The sequence below is a fragment of the Mesoplodon bidens genome (genome assembly GCF_964165515.1).
Source record: "Mesoplodon bidens genome assembly, contig: HAP1_SCAFFOLD_159, whole genome shotgun sequence".
Lineage (NCBI taxonomy): Eukaryota > Metazoa > Chordata > Mammalia > Artiodactyla > Ziphiidae > Mesoplodon > Mesoplodon bidens.
Genome location: NW_027672558.1, coordinates 282,581 through 297,414, shown reverse-complemented (window position 1 = coordinate 297,414; position 14,834 = coordinate 282,581). Strand labels below are relative to the sequence as shown.

At 39.6% G+C, this 14,834-nt stretch overlaps 1 protein-coding gene across 2 annotated transcripts in view; it reads left to right on the top strand.

Moving 5' to 3' along the window:
* Nucleotides 1-14,834, top strand: part of VAMP7 (vesicle associated membrane protein 7) — a 91,532-nt gene that overhangs the window by 12,758 nt on the left and 63,940 nt on the right. For both annotated transcript variants that reach the window (XM_081259283.1, XM_081259284.1), the window contains exons 2-4: nucleotides 2,301-2,455; nucleotides 7,957-8,014; nucleotides 9,980-10,117. In XM_081259283.1, the coding sequence (XP_081115409.1) occupies nucleotides 2,310-2,455; nucleotides 7,957-8,014; nucleotides 9,980-10,117 (342 nt within the window). In that variant the 5' untranslated portion in view covers nucleotides 2,301-2,309. The remainder of the gene's footprint in view (nucleotides 1-2,300; nucleotides 2,456-7,956; nucleotides 8,015-9,979; nucleotides 10,118-14,834) is intronic.

Here is a 14,834-nt window from a genome sequence, read left to right as displayed (position 1 = left end):
TTTTAAGAAATGGAGCAGTACCTGGATCATGTTACATGGTCAGTTGAGGCTTTTATGTTCAAGGGATATAATGTATGAGAAAGTCGTTTGGAAATTATAACATGCTACTACATATGTGTTTGGAGAAATCCAGAAAGAAGATGGCTGAGGACACAACCCTGGGAAACACCTTCATTTACAGAGTGCAATGAAGAGACCCCAAGAGGAGTTCAGCTTAAGAGACACATGAGCATTTCTGTTCTGTATGCTGTCCTTCATACCAAAGACATTCCAAGAGGGAATCAGTGGATTCCCTGACCTCAAGCATTTTTTAGTTGCTGTGTTTCACAAAACGTGTTCATGTGAATCACCTGCATCCAGACAGGCTTGGCTCTTAAGTATATATTCTAGGGTCCCACCTCAGGCCTACTGAATCAGAATTTCAGGGAATGATACCAAGGATTTGAATTTTTAATAAGTGACTCTCACTTTGCCACTCAAGATGACTGGCTTATTGGATGAAACTGAACATGTTAACAAATAACATTAGGTTGAAGAGTTAGTTGAAGAATAGGAAGATGTTTGTTCATCTCTCTTATAAGTTCTTGCCATTAAATAAGAGAAACCAGGCTGTTCTGTGGGGAAAAAATAGTACAAATTCATAAACATGAGGAAAATACAGGCATACCTCTTCTTTTTTTTTTTTTTTTTTTTTTTTTTTCTTTCGGTACGCGGCCCTCTCACTGTTGTGGCCTCTCCCATTGCGGAGCACAGGCTCCGGACGCGCAGGCTCAGCGGCCATGGCTCACAGGCCCAGCCGCTCCGCGGCATGTGGGATCTTCCTGGACTGGGGCACGAACCCGTGTCCCCTGCATCGGCAGGCGGACTCTCAACCACTGCACCACCAGGGAAGCCCTAGGCATACCTCTTCTTATTGCACTTTGCTTTATTGTGCTTCACGGATATTGCTGGGGTTTTTTGTTGTTGTTTTTGTGTTTTTAACAAATCAAAGGTTTGTAGCAACCCTGCATTGAACAAGTCTGTCAGTGCCATTTTTCCAACAGTATTTTGCATACTTCATGTCTCTGTGTCACATTTTAATAATTCTTGCAATATTTCAAACTTTTTCAGTATGTTTGTTATGGTGATCTGTGATCAGTGATCTCTGGTGTTACTGCTATGACTCTCTGAAGGCTCAGATGATGGTTAGCATTTTTTAGCAATTAAGTTTTTTAAAATTAAGACATGTACATTGTGTTTTTTTAAGATATAATGCTATTGCACACTTAATAGACTACAGCATATTGTAAACATAACTTTTATATGCACTGGGAAACCAAAAAATTCATGTTACTTGTTTTATTGTGTTATTTGCTTTATTGAGGTGGTTTGGAACTGAACTTGCAATACCTCTGAGGTATTACTGTGTAATCTTTAACTCATTCTGTGTTGTTTTAGAAATATTTTGTTTATAAAGGATCTTACCATAATTTATAGAACCATTACTCTCTTGCAGAAGATTCGGGTTATTTTCAGTTTATTTCTGTGATGGATAATGCCTTCATAGGACAGGCAGAATATAGTATAGGGATAATATTGTGGGTTCTAGAACCATACTGCCTGGGTTTAAATCCCATCTTTTACCACTTATTAGCTCTGTAATTCTGGACAAATTATTTAAGTCATTTATACTTCATTTTCCTCATTTTAATGTAAGTATCATGATAGTGTATTAATTTCATTGACATAAGGATTAAATTAAGTGTTTAAAATGGTGCCTGGCACATAGTAAGTGCTTAATAAATATGGGCTGTTATTATTGTTAATAGGTATATTTGTGAATATAGAATCTAACTGCTGTTGAACTATTTCCCTAGGATAAATTTTCAGGCTGGGATTACTTTATTAAAGGATGAAGACATTTTTATGTCCCTTTGCCGTCTATGGTCATTGCTTTTCAGAGGATGATAACAGTTTGTGCTGTGTAATTTGTAAATGCAACCTGTCTATCAGTGTAATGTACGTGTGTGTATGCATGTATCACATATACATTACATTGTATATACACACACACATAAAAATATATTACGTGTATGCATTTGGTTTTTCTCTAAACATGAATGCATATCAGTGTGGTTTAGATTATAAGCTCGTAGAAGACTGACTTTGTTAAGTCTGTTGTTACGTCTGTTCTGTTTAATGTTACAGTGCCTTGGTCAATACTGTCTCCAGATGGATGTTGGTAATGATAGTAAGTTACTTTTGAAAGATTATGTCAAAGAAATATTCTAAGTCTTATGTGTCTTTTTTCCTTTTGATAGATCGAAGCCATGGCCATTCTTTTCGCTGTTGTTGCCAGGGGAACCACTATCCTTGCCAAACATGCTTGGTGTGGAGGCAACTTCCTGGAGGTGACAGAGCAGATTCTGGCTAAGATACCTTCTGAAAATAACAAGCTAACGTACTCACACGGCAAGTGAGTTCTGCTCTGTGTGGGTAGCGGGTGAAAGAAGTGAATTATATTATTATAATCAGAACAGTAGAAAACTAGAAAAGCAAGCTTCTCAGTAGATAATTTGAATAAGCTGACAGAACAATAATCTTTACCAGTTTAGAAAATGTCTGGTTCTATTAATTTTAAATTTAACTAAAAATATTTTATTCTTTCATCAAAGTGATATTAATATTTTAAAGAAAGATATGGAAATGTTAGATGTAAAAGTGACTCTGCTATAGAGCTCTAGTACATGTGAAACTTGATGTAGTTAAGATAAAGAATATTTTTTTCTTTCATTCTGTCTGTTAATATTTACTGAGCACTTGACTATCGCCAGACGCTTTGCTTGGTGCTGGGGATACAAGAAATCACTCAGTATTTGCCCTCATGGAGGTTATAGTTTAATGAAGGAGACAGTCATATCCATAGGTAATCACAGTAGAGGGTAGAAGCTAGTGGACAGGGGGATGGTATTCCAGGTAGAAGGAACAGCTGGTAGAGAAGTATGGAGGCATATTTAGCGAACTGCAGGTGGTTGTCTGTGACTGGTGCCCAACATGGTGAAAATAAAGCTAGAGAGACCGACAGAAGAGAAGTCCTGTAGAGCCTCATAGACCATGTTAAGGGGTTGTACTTTGCCGTATGGGCAATGGGAAGGCATTGAAAGTTTTCAGCTGGTGTGTGACGTGGTAAGCTTTTGCTTTAGAAAGATCACTGTTGTGGCTGGTTGGAGAATGAATTGGAGGGGCATAGTGGGGAAATCTTAGTAATCATAAAAAGTGCCTCAACCTTCCTCCTCAGTACTTAACTATCTTTTGTTACCTAACTCATCCTAATTTCCTTAGACCCTGTCTCAGAAGGACGTCCTTATTGGTTTCCAGGGCCAACTCCTTGTATAATTTAGGATCTAGTCTAAGCTGCTGTAAGAGAGAGACCCCAAAATACAGTATTAATTTATGAGATAGCCCAGAGATGAGTGCTTCAGGACTGGTGGGGTGGCTCTGCCATTTTTTAATTAGTGCCTTCCAACTCTGGCCAAGGCAGCTTCTTCAGTTCTTGTTACTTCCCTGTGCTTGCCCAGTATTTTTAAAGGCAAAGCCCAGAAGTGGCCTGACAGTTTATTGTTCACTGCATAGTTATGTAGCTAACCTAGCTGGAATGGAGACTAGAATTTGTCATCTCTAGCTGTGCAGCCATATGCTCAGCTAAAACTCTGTTACTCTGGAGGAAGTTATAGGACATCAGTAGACAACATACAATCTTCCAGTCTACTCTTCTAGGCCACCAAAATATTAGGATGTACTCTTCTTCCCAAACTTAGAGCATACCTCCTCTCTGCAGGAGGTGGCCCCAAAGACTCATCTGATCGCTGTGTCCAGCTCCAGGTCCAGACAGTCCGAGTGATACACAGTCCTCTCCATCATGCCCAGGAGTGGCTCCTGTGGCCCATTAACAACAAACTAAAAGACAAGTCATATGATCTCCCTGTTTCACCAGACCAACCCAATAGACATTGGTGGAATAAGAACAGCATCACTAAGTGGAAGTTGTAAACCTCAATTTAGAAAAGGGAAGAACAAGAAACACATAGATGTCACTGCTTCTTAGCAGTATTCAAATAACTACTCCACAGCAATTTCATAGACTCCTATTCTGACCTGGGAGTGGTTAGTGGTTCTGCTTTCTTGGAAGAAATTCTTCATCTTTTCTCCCTTTCTTCTCCAGGAGGCTCTTCCTGGTCCATTATCCTCTGTGGCCACATCCAGAATGGGTGTTAGTGTGTCATCTTTGGGAACTGTATAGGTTTTGTATTCTGTTACTTCCTGGTGTAGTTTAGGGGCTAAGAAGTTACCTCTGGGTTAAATGACCTCAGTTTCTTGTGAGTATGGCTTTAGGGTTTCTTCAAAAATTTATTGGGCTCAACGATCGTGTTTCTAGTCAGTTCCCAGGAAAATGCTCAAGGAAAGCACATGTCATCTTTGTAGAGGCAAGGCTGGGAAGTAGGGCATGTTTCTTCCACTCATATTTTATCAGGCAGAACTTAGTCACTAGCCATATCTAGCTACAAGGGAAGCTAGACTATGTAATCCAACAAAAATGTGGTTATAGTGCAAGAAAGTGATGTTATCCATCTGCTGTGTCTTTCCACCTGCATCCTGACCCAGTCCTACCCGGTATCCTTTGGAGTAAGTCTCTATCACTGAGTTGTCTTTTCTTTTTAACCTTCTGCCTTAGTTTCTTTCCTATAATCATGTTCCATCATCCCAATCAAAAATATCTTTTATTACTGTACACCAACAGAAAAAAGTACATTTTACTGTATGAAAATCATTTCTCCCTGAAATCTGACCTTCCTCTTGCTATTTCTTTCTTTCTTTAATAGCATCACCAGTCATTCAGTTGGCTAAGCCTAAAGCTTCAGAATCATATTTGACTTCTTAACCAAATCCTTGCCATTCTCCTACAGGAGGTATTTCAATCTCCTCTGTCCTCACTTGTCATAGTGTTTGTTCAGGCATTCATTGTTTCTCATTTCTAGTAACCTCCTCCTAGCTGGTTTTTCTGCTTCTAGTTGATCCCTCCTTAAATCTGTATTTCACATTCCTATGATTATACTTTCTTGCTTAAAGCCCATTGCTTTTAGAATAAAGCCGAAACTCAGCTTTCACAATTTTGTCTATTCCTGACTTTTCTATCCTTATCTCTGTAGAAATCTTTGTCATTACCTGACCTATCTATGTTATTTCAAGCTTTGGTATATTTTTTTCATGACTTTGTGTCTTGGAATGTCCTTCCCTTCCTAGGCCCCCGGTAAATTTTTGCTCATTTTACAGGTTCCAAATGAAATACTTTCTTAATTGTCACTTTAATCCTTCTGATTAAAGGGCAGTTCTGATCATGTCCCTTCCTTCAGCAGGTACTCAGGGTAAAGTTCCTTAACACTACTTGAAAGATTCTTCAAGATCTGCCCCTGCTCCCTTCTCTGGCCTTATCTCTCATTACTTGAGCACTCAGTTTTGTTCTCCAACCATACTCAGCTATGTGCATTTCAGTGTTGGGTTCTTTCTCTCTTCCTAGCCTTTGCAATAGCTATTACTTTTTAAAAATCTGAGTTTGTCTTCCTGAGCTTATACGTTTCCTCTTCTGGAAACCCCTGAACTCCAAGATTGGGCCAGGTGCCCCCTTTTTGTGTGTCTCCATAGCATCCTGTGTTTATTCATATTGTAGCACTTATGACGCAGTGTTATAATTGCTATCTTTATTTTTTGTCTCTGTCCTCTGACTATAGGCTCCTTGATGACAAGGACCATATCTCATTACCTTCTGTGGTCTTTGCACCAACGTCCTCCCAAGTGTGGTTTAGGAGAAACAAATTTTGTGGGGAAAATTATGACTTTCATTTTTGCACCTGTAGTGTTTAAGTTGTCTATGGTACTCCTGTTGGATATGTCTAGTAGACAGTAGCGTATGCAGGCCTGGAGCTCGGGAGATAGGTCAGATTTAGATTTGGGAATCATTATAATTGTAGTAGCTGAAAACAGATATCGACAGCAAAACAAGAGAGTGGATGCCACCCTCCAGGGAGTGTGTGTGAGAAAAGCAGGGGGCTGAGGATGCTGCAAGACATCAACAGAGAGCAAAAGAGACTATCTTATAAACTAGGCAAGCCTGGTGTCAAGAAATCTAGTGGAGAGAAAACACTTTCTAGAGGAAGGAAGTGATCAGCACTATCAAATGTGTCAGACAGCCACTGGATATGCAGTGTGGAAATCATTGGTGGAGTTGATGTGAACAATTTCAGTGCTGGAGGAAGACATTTTGCCTGAGTTCCCATACCTCCTTGTAATTCATATCAAGCCTCTATGTGAACATTAATAATATAATTCAACAAGTATTCTTCTCTGTCTACTTGCCCAGGGTAGAAATCTGGGAAGCAAAATAGACTTATCCCTCTGCCTCACCCCCAGTAGCCAGTCATCAAGTTCTATTATTTCTTCTCAGTCCCTTCTTCTTCACTGCCCATAGTAGTTTAGTTTGTTTCTCTCACTGTTCTACTTCAGTAGTCTTCTGTCTGGTCCTCCTTTTGGTCAGTTCTCCACACTTCAGCCAAAGCATCCTTTTATATGGCAAATCTGATCACACTCCCAGGCTAAAACCCTTTGATGCTTGCTCATTGTCCTTAGGATAATGCATAGTGAGGTTTGAAAGTCTTATACAGCATGGTATTTGCTTACTTACAACCTCATTTGTGCAAGCAGTTTATTTTTTCCTTACATTCTATACTCTAGTCCAGGGGTCCTCAAGCCCCAGGCTGCGGACCGGTGGTGGTCCAAGGCCTGTTAGGAACCGGGCCACACAGCAGGAGGTGAGTGGCGTGTGACCAAGCAAAGCATCATCTGTTGCCCCCCATCACTCCCATCACTCGCATTACTGCTTGAACCATTGCTTGCTCACATTCATTACCACCTGAACCATCCCCTCAGTCACTCGCCTGACCGCCTGAACCATCACCCCTTCCCCGCCTGTGGAAAAATTGTCTTCCACGAAACCGGTCCCTGGTGCCAAAAAGGTTGGGGACAACTGCTCTAGTCATATTAACTAATTTTACTTTTAAACCCAGTATTTGCTCTTTTATCTCAAAGCCTTTAAGGTTATTGGTCTCTCACTCTGGAACACTCTTGCTTGTTCTTTTTGCCGTCTCTTACTTAGTCTTCAGGTCTCAGCTCAGACATCACTTGCTCCAGGATGTCTTCCTGTTACCCTTTGACAAACTCTGTTAGGTGTCTCCTCTATGTCCCCACAGCACCATGTACTGCCCTTAACTCCTTATCATCCTGCTTACTATGTTGTTCCACAATTGCCTGCACTTTCATCTCTGTAAAGGCAGGGACTGACGGTTTTGCTTATTTGTATCCTCAGCACCTAGCCCAGTAACTGGTTCAAAGTAGATGCCAAATAAATGTTACTGTTGAGTATTCGGTAGAAAAGGTGTTTGCTATGAGATCTTAGGAGAAGGCAAAGAACACTGTACGGCCCATTTAGGGGTTATTCTTAATTACCTGTCCCTCAGATGTCATCTCTTGTTCAAACCTTAAGTATCTGGGAATTCCCTGGCGGTCCAGTGGTTAGCACTCGGCGCTTTCACTGCCAGGGCCCAGGTTCAATCCCTGGTTGGGGAACTAAGATCCTGCAAGGCACGTGGCACAGCCAAAAAAAAAAAGTCCAATTATGCTTTTGTAGATATTATTTTAATGGGTAATGTGCATAACACTGCACTATGTAGCTTGTTTTAATTTTAATTTCTTATTTATTTCTATCAGTTTGACTTCAGAGGAACATGTATATAGGGGAGAGGGAGAATAGACAGTATCTCTAAATAATACGGTCATGTTGGCAGTACTAAAATTTCTTATGCATAGATAGAAGTGAAAGAGATATTACTCATAACCACAGTAAGTTTTATATCTTTTATTCTACAGTTATTTGTTTCATTACATCTGCCAAGACAGGATTGTATATCTTTGTATCACTGATGATGTAAGTAACTTGAAGACATGTTGCTATTTAAGTATGTGTAATGTTAATAGAGCCAGTTCTTAATTATCTGTATCTGTGGCGGGTAAAGGTGATGTGAATATAACTGTCTATAGCTGGAAATTTTTTTCCTATACTTTGTATTTATCATATAGAGCAGCAAATGAAAAGAAAAGTTGATATCTGGGTATATGCAAATAAGCTTGCTTTTGTAGAGTTTTAGCTTAACCTCTTGTAATTTCTACATTTATTCTATTGTGTAGTGAGAATTGGTGTTCATAATTATGATTCTTTGGTATCAGACCCTCTCAAAATTTATTTATCTGAAATAGTAAATAGATTATTTCACTCCTCCAATCAATAGTGAATTTTTTTTAATGTATGTGGACTTTGGGAAAACAAAATCACAATACATTATGATCAGCTTTGTAAACCTGTAGTTCACTTTGGTAGGTTGTTTTTGAGTATTTGTAGCTTCTAGATGGAAAATGCTCAATAACTTAATGGTGGTCATCAAGGTCCTTTCTCCTCTCTGCAATCCTAGTGTCAGCTTCTTCCTGGACACATTCCCCTTATGGTTGCATGGAGCCACATGCTTCTTTATTTGTGTCCAAAAAAGACGGACTATGTCTTCTCAAGTCTCTTACTGTATGAATGAGGAAACTTCCCAGATGCACACACTACCCTCCCCGCGCTTTCAAAGTGGACTTCTTTTCATGACTTATTGGCTAGGACTAGCTTACGTATTTATTTCTAAATTGATCACTGACAAGAGGCATGGAATTGGCATGATTGCCATAGGTCAGGGTTCTTACGTTTATTGTGTCACAGACCCCTTTGGCACTTATGGGCCCCTCCCAGAATTTTTTTAAATGTGTGATTATAAACAAAACCAATTATATTGAAATACAGTATTCAAAATATTTTAAATACTGATATAGTAATATATATGCTTCTTTATGAATTCATTAAATAACAAATTCTACTCATGGGTCTAATAAATAAAAATTATTTTGATGTGATGAGTATAAATAATATTTTGAGAGATGTTTATAACTGATGGTATATGAAAAAAAGACTTCTCTTGGTGATAAGGTCACAGGTACTGTTAAATACTTCTCCGGTTTGTTACTACATTCACAATTGAAATTTGAGTTAAAGATTGGTGAAAATAATGATGAGATTTTTTGTTTTCTATCCAAGTACATCAGCTCCTTGAATTTGGACCATTGACCCCACTTTAAGAACCCTTGGCTTAGACTAATCATCTTAGGTGAAATGGAGATGAGTGTCAACCACAGTGATCATCACAATGATTTATATTTCCTGATTTCACAGTATTTTCTAAAATTATTTTAAAAATACAGCTATATCTGAAATGACTGATGTGAAAGTGCTTGGAGTAGGTGAGAAATATCACTAAATTTGGGATGGTCAGAGTTGAGTCTTATATTTCTTGAGCTATAATTATCTTTTTGTATATATGTTATACACACACACACACACACACACTTTTTGACTGGGACTAGATAAGAGTACCACCACTATTGAAAAAATCAATTCAAACTTTATGTCAATAGTGTTATCTTTGTATGTGAAAGACTGTACTATTATTATGGATTTCTTAAGCATCTTCTTGTGCTGGACTTTCTAATAGATCCTGTGAAAGATATAGATGGAGTAAAACCCAATTCCTGCTCTCAAGAAGCTAACCTAGGTACTGTTATCTTAGTTGGCAGTAATCAAACATATTTGGATTAGACTCTCAGCTCTTTCATTTACTAGTTGTTTCACCTTTGGCAAATTAGTTACCTTTTCAGAGCTTTTGTTTCTTTATCAGTAAAATGAGGTCAGTTCCTCCTCATAGAATCATTGCTTAGTAAATGTTAGCTGTTCTTCTGGTTGTTGTTAATCATCCATACCATCTTTGTTTACTGTAATGTAAACTCTGTGTTGATCTCCTTTCAGGATTTTGAGCGTTCCCGAGCCTTTAATTTTCTGAATGAGATAAAAAAGAGGTTCCAGACTACGTATGGTTCAAGAGCACAAACAGCGCTCCCATATGCCATGAATAGTGAGTTCTCAAGTGTCTTGGCTGCACAGCTGGTAAGATCTTTCTCAGGATATAGTATTTGATTCATATCTTCTTTATTACCTTAAAGCACCATGAATATAGGGGACTCTGACCTGCAGTGTGTTTTTCTGATTGTGTTATTATATGCCAAGATAGTAAAACTTCCCTGATTAAAAATATATATACAGGGGCCATTTTAGGATGGAAAGTGAATAATCGGTGATATTCTCTATAAATGGTGGTCAGAGTATCTCAGGGTTGGGGAAGAGATTAAAGATCATCTACTTCAACTACCCATTTAATGTGTAAATCCACTCAACATACCAAATGGCCTCTTAACCTATACATTGACCTCTACCCTCCCATGAGGCAGATTTAATTTTTGAACAGCTCAGTCAGTCATTTGAAAGTCTGTTCATCTGTATGAATACTTAATTATCCGCTCAGTAAAGTTGTACATATGTATACACCCGTGAAATACCACCCTTTTCAAGGTACAAAACATCTCCATGACCCTAAAGGATTCCCCATATCCCTTTGCAGTCAGTTCCCTCCCCGTCACTCTGCCTGAGGCAACCACTGCTCTATTTTCTGTCACCATAAATTAGTTTTATCTTTTCTAGAATTTCCTATAAATGGAATCATACATTATATACTCTTCTGTGTCTTCCTTGTTTTGTCAGTGTAAGCTTTTTGATATTCATCCATGTTGTATAAATCAGTAGTTTCCTTTTTTGCTGAGTAGTATTGTATGCATATACCACAATTTGTTTCTCCATTCACCTGTTGCAGGATATTTGAGTTACTTCCAGTTTTCAGCTATCACAAACAAAGCTGTTATGAACATCCATGTACAAATCTTTGTGCAGACGTGTTTTTATTTCTCTTTGGTAAATACTTAGGAATGGAATTGCTGGGTCATATGGTGAATGATGTTTAATTTTATAATGAATTGTCAAACATTTTTTCCAAAGTGGTTGTACCATTTATATTCCCACTAGCACTTGCAGTGTTTCTGCATACTTGCCAACACTTGTTATGGTCTGTCTTTTTAATGTAATTCGTCCTTGTGGGTGTATAATGATATCTCATTGTGGTCTTAATTTGCATTTCCCTGATGACTAAGGATGTGGAGACCTTAAAAAATGCTTAGTTACCTTTTATCCATGAAACTATTTGAGTGCAAAGACATAAGTTTTATCTATGATGGTGTTGTGAATGAGAAAAAGAGACTTACTGTAATTGAATACGATCCTTTACACTTCTCCTTTTTAATACCCTTTTTGAGGATTACACTTCTAAATATGCTTCCTGTAGGGATGAAGTTCCTTTAAATAGTTAAAATCTTTATTATTCAGTCAGTTGGTTTGTTTCATACTTCCACTAGGAAACATTCATATATGTGAAGCTATGTAAAACATCACCAGCAGAATATATACTAGTGCCCATTTGAAAGTAAATAGGGTCAGGTTGGTGGCCAAGATGGTGGAGTAGGAAGACCCTGAGCTCACCTCCTTCCATGGGCACTCCAAAATTACAACTGTTTACAGAGCAACTATTGATGAGAAAGAACAGAAGACTAGTAGAAAAGATCTTATACAACTGAAGATATAAAGAAGGAACCACAGTAAGACAGAGGGGCAGAGACACAGTATAATCAAGATCCATACCTCTGGGTGGGTAACCCACAAATGGATAATTACAATTGCAGAGGTTCTCCCCAAGGAGTGAGGTGTCCAAGCCCAACATGAGGCTCCCCAGCCCTGGGGTCCTCCATTGGGAAGATGAGCCCCCAGAACATTTGGCTTCGAAGACCAGTGGGACTTAATTTCAGGAGTGCCAGAGGGCTGTGGGAAATAGACTCTACTCTTAAAAGGGCGTGTATAAAATCTCACATGCTGGGCTTCCCTGGTGGCACAGTGGTTGAGAGTCCGCCTGCCGATGCAGGGGACATGGGTTCGTGCCCCGGTCTGGGAGGATCCCACATGTCATGGAGCGGCTGGGCCCGTGAGCCATGGCCGCTGAGCCTGCGCGTCCGGAGCCTGTGCTTCACAATGGGAGAGGCCACAACAGTGAGAGGCCCGCGTACTGCAAAACAAAAAAACAAAACAAAAAAAACTCACATGCTCTGGAAACCAGGGCAGAAGCAGTAATTTTAAAGGAGCCTGGATCAGACCCACTGCTGATCTTGGAGCGTCTCCTGGAGAGGCAGGAGGCACCTGGAGCTCACTCTGGGGACATAGACACTGGTGGCAGCCTTTTTTGGGAGCTTTTTCTACCATCCTTTACTAATGGAGCTTGCAAGCACCATTTTAGAATCTTCCCTCTAGTGTATTAATGCCAGGACCTGGCCCTGCCCACCAGCCTATCTGCATCAGTACTGGGACACCTCAAGCCAAGCAACTAGCCAGGCAGGGACACACCTTCACCCACCAGCAGGCTGGTTGCCTTAAGAACCCCTGAGCCTACAGCTACTCCAGGACCTGGCTCTGCCCAACAAAGGGCCCAGGACCTGGCCCTGAATAGCAGTGTGCCTGCACTAGCCCTAGGACCTGCTGGGCACTGGCCCTGCCCACCAGCAGACCAACACCAACTTCGGGACACCCCACACTCCACAGCCAGCCATCTCAGAAACTAGCTCTGCCCATCAGCAGGCCAACACCAGCTCCGGGACCTCCAGGGCCCTGCAACCAGAGACCCCAGGATCCCCTGGACCTCTACAGCCAGCTGCCTTGTGACCTGGCCCTGCCCACCAGCGGCTGACAGCCTCCACACAAGGCAGGATCTGGCAACCAACCAGACTGGGGGCCAGCCATGCCTACCAGATTATCCACAGTAGTCAGCCAGCCACAACAGAAGGATCCACACAGCCCATGTAGGAGGTATCCCTATAGCATACAGCTCTGGTGACCAGAGGGAAGTGCACTGCTGGGACTCGTAGGACGTCTCCTAGAAAAGGCCAGCTTCTTCAAGGTCGGAAAATGTAATCAACTTACAAAATACATAGAAATAAAAAAAGGAAATTAGGAAAAATGAAGGACAGAGGAACATGTTACAAACGAAGAAACAAGATAAAATCCCAGGAGAGCTAAGTGGAGATAAGCAATCTACCAAATAAAGAGCTCAAGGTAGTGATTGTAAAGATGATCAAAGAACCCAGGAGATGATTGGATTAACAGAGTGAGAAGTTAGAATTTTTTAACAAAGAGAAAGTCTAAACAATGACCAAACAAAGATGAATACAATAACTGAAGTAAATACACTAGAGGGAATCAACAGTGGATTAGATGATACAGAGGAACGGATCAGTGAGCAGGAAGACAGAGTAGTTGAAATCACTGAGGTGGAACAGAAAAAAGAATAAAAAGAAATGAGGACTGTTTAAGAAACCTCTAAAACAACATCAAATGTACTAACGTTTGCATAATAGGGGTCCCAGAAGGAGAAGAGAGAGAAAAAGGGGCAGAGAACATATTTGAAAACATAACAGCTGAAAACTTCCTTAACCTGGGGAAAGAAACAGATATCTAGGTCCAGGAAGCACAGAGAGTCCCAAACAGGATCAATCCAAAGAGGACCACACCAAGACACTGTAATTAAAATGGCAAAAATTAAAGAAAGAATATTAAAAGAAGCTAGGGAAAAGCAAAGTGTCACATACAAGGGAATTCCCTTAAGGCTATCAACTGACTTTGCAGCAGAAACCCTGCAGGCCAGAAGGGAGTGGCATGATATATTTAAAGTGATAAAAGGGAAAAACCTACAACCAAGAATGGCTTTCATTCAGTTTTGATGGAGAAATCAAAAGTTTTACAGATAAGCAAAAGCTAAGAGTTCAGCACCATCAAACCAGCTTTATAGGAAATGTTAAAGGGGCTTCTCCAAGCAAGAAAAGGCTGCAAGAAGAAATATGAAAATTATGAAAGGAAAAATCCCATTGGTAAAGGCAAGTATACAGTAAAGGTAGTAAACTAACCACATATAAAGCTAGGAGGAAGATTACAGGAAAAAGGAGTGAAATCACCTATAACTACAATAAAGGATACACAAAACAAAAAAGATGTAAAATATGTCAAAACAGTAAATGTGGTGGGAGGGGGCATAAAAATGCAGGGTTGTTAAAATGCATTTGAACTTAAGAGATGAGCAACTTATAATAATCACGTATGTATATATAGATTGCTACGTAGAAATGTTATGGTAACCACAAACCAAAAATCTATACTAGATACACAAAAAAGGGAAAGGAATCCGAACATAACACTAAGATACTCATCAAATCACAAGGGAAGAGAGCAAAAGAAGAACAAAAAAGAAGTATAAAAACAACTGAAAAGCAGTTAACAAAATGACCATAAGTATATACCTATCAATAATTAAATGTAAATGGATTAAATGCTCCAATCAAAAGACATAGAGTGGCTGAATGGATACAGAAACAAGACCCATATATATATACTGCCTACAGGAGACTCAGTTCAGATCTGAAGACGAAAACAGAAAGTGAAGGGTTGGAAAAAGGTATTCCATGCAAATGGAAATGAAAGGGAAGCTGGGATAGCAATATTTATATCAGAGAAAATAGGCTTTAAAACAAAGTCTGTAACAAGAGACAGAGAAGGACTACTTAATGATAAAGGAATCAATCCAAGAAGATATAACAATTGTAAATATATATGCACCCAACATAGGAGCACCTAAATACAAAAAGCAAATATTAACAGACATAAAGTGAGAAATTGACAGCAA